The sequence below is a fragment of the Limulus polyphemus genome, unplaced genomic scaffold, assembly GCF_000517525.1.
Source record: "Limulus polyphemus unplaced genomic scaffold, Limulus_polyphemus-2.1.2 Scaffold13169, whole genome shotgun sequence".
NCBI lineage: Eukaryota > Metazoa > Arthropoda > Merostomata > Xiphosura > Limulidae > Limulus > Limulus polyphemus.
This window is the reverse complement of record NW_013678779.1, coordinates 8,133-10,233: the sequence shown is the minus strand read 5'-3', so window position 1 is coordinate 10,233 and position 2,101 is coordinate 8,133. Positions and strand designations below refer to the sequence as shown.

The 2,101-nt window shown below is 38.5% G+C and overlaps 1 protein-coding gene across 1 annotated transcript in view; it reads right to left on the bottom strand.

Moving 5' to 3' along the window:
• Positions 1 to 297: 297 nt before the first annotated feature.
• The window catches only part of LOC106477175 (small conductance calcium-activated potassium channel protein-like), a gene marked incomplete at both ends in the record, with an annotated part of 7,329 nt that continues 5,525 nt past the window's right edge, over positions 298 to 2,101 (bottom strand). Inside the window, one exon of the mRNA XM_013937766.1 lies at positions 298 to 433. Within this exon, the coding sequence (XP_013793220.1) occupies positions 298 to 433 (136 nt within the window). The remainder of the gene's footprint in view (positions 434 to 2,101) is intronic.

Here is a 2,101-nt window from a genome sequence, read left to right as displayed (position 1 = left end):
ATTAAACATCAGATACCTTGAGTGGTATGTTTAAACATCAGATACAACGAGTGGCATGTTTAAACACCAGATACCTTGAGTGGTATGTTTAAACATCAGATACTACGAGTGACGTGATTAAACATCAGATACCTTGAGTGGTATGTTTAAACATCAGATACCTTGAGTGACGTGTTTAAACATCAGATACCTTGAGTGGTATGTTTAAACATCAGATACCTCGAGTGGTATGTTTAAACATCAGATACCTCGAGTGGTATGTTTCAATATAAGATACCTTGAGTTTGCTGTACTTACCATAAGTCCTGTTGTAACGGCTATCCCTCTGCCACAGTAAGTGTTTGGTACTATGTCTCCATAACCCACCGACAGGAAGGTAATGGCGGTTAACCACATAGTGTTTAGAAGGTTAGCGTGATCTTCATCATGATATCTGAAAAGCAACAAATACATTGAACTGTTGTAAAATACTTTAAAAACCTATTACAGAAATATTATTCTTTAACAGGTTAAACTATAACGTTTAAAATATCAGTTAGACAGATATTATAAAGTATAAAGTTACATACAGAAACTACACGTTAAACTATAATGTTTAAAATATCAGTTAAACATACATTATAAAGTAGAAAGTTACATATAAAAACTACACGTTAAACTATAATGTTTAAAATAACAGTTAAGCACATATTATAAAGTAGAAAGGTAAATACAGAAACTACACGTTAAACTATAACGTTTAAAATATCAGTTAAACAGATATTGTAAAGTAGGAAGTTTGATACAGAAACTACACGTTAAACTATAATGTTTAAAATATCAGTTAAACAGATATTATAAAGTAGAAAGTTACATACATGTCACAGTTGTCACTTGTTGCCACTCGGGGCGCCACTGTGGTTTCTTTGTATATTTCTTAGAAATTGCCCATTCAACCAACATGACCTGACAAGGGTACAGAGAGGTGAACTAGTGAAATTTCGTTACACCGAAGGATAAAACGCCGAGTGTTGTTGTGTACAAGTTCAGAAAGAAAAACTGAGAAGACACATTACATCTGTGATAATTCAGGTGCAGCCAGACCATCAACACCTACCGAGGTTAGCTATGTCGTAGCAGCAGTGTATGTTATGTCGTACAGTATCTAGATATGCCGAGTTCTCTGTTCCGCCAACTTTGCGAATGTATCTATACAAGTTGCATCAAGCACCGAAGGAGACAGCTTTAACCTGCAGTGTTGATTTTGTGTTGCAGTTCTAGGCAAGACTGGAAGTCAGTGACCAGTGGTCTGCCAATATCTTATAGACCGATGGAAGTTGATGACCAGTGGTTTGCCAATATTTTATAGACCGATGGATGTCGATGATCAGTGGTCTGCCAATATCTTATAGACAGATGGAAGTCGATGACCAGTGGTCTGCCAATATCTTATAGACCGATGGAAGTCGATGATCAGTGGTCTGCCATATCTTATAGACCAATGGAAGTAGATGACCAGTGGTTACCAATATCTTATAGACCGATGGAAGTCGATGATCAGTGGTCTGCCAATATTTTATAGACCGATGGAAGTCGATGACCAGTGGTCTGCCAATATCTTATAGACAGATGGAAGTCGATGACCAGTGGTCTGCCAATATCTTATAGACCGATGGAAGTCGATGACCAGTGGTCTGCCAATATCTTATAGACCGATGGAAGTCAATGACCAGTGGTCTGCCAATATCTCATAGACCGATAGAAGTCGATGACCAGTGGTCTGCCAATATCTTATAGACCGGTGGAAGTTGATGATCAGTGGTTTGTCAATATCTTATAGACCGATGGAAGTCGATGACCAGTGGTTACCAATATCTTATATACCGATAGAAGTCGATGACCAGTGGTTATCAATATCTGACAGACCGATGCAAGTTTCAACACGCGTAACTGTATTTTCTGGTCGGAAATTAATCCACGTGCAACATTTACTACACAGCTCCATGATGTTAAGGTGACGGTATGTTGTGACGATATGGTGGGGTTTGACAGCCGACTTTGTTGTTGTGACGATATGGTGGGGTTTGACAGCCGACTTTGTTGTTGTGACGATATGGTGTGG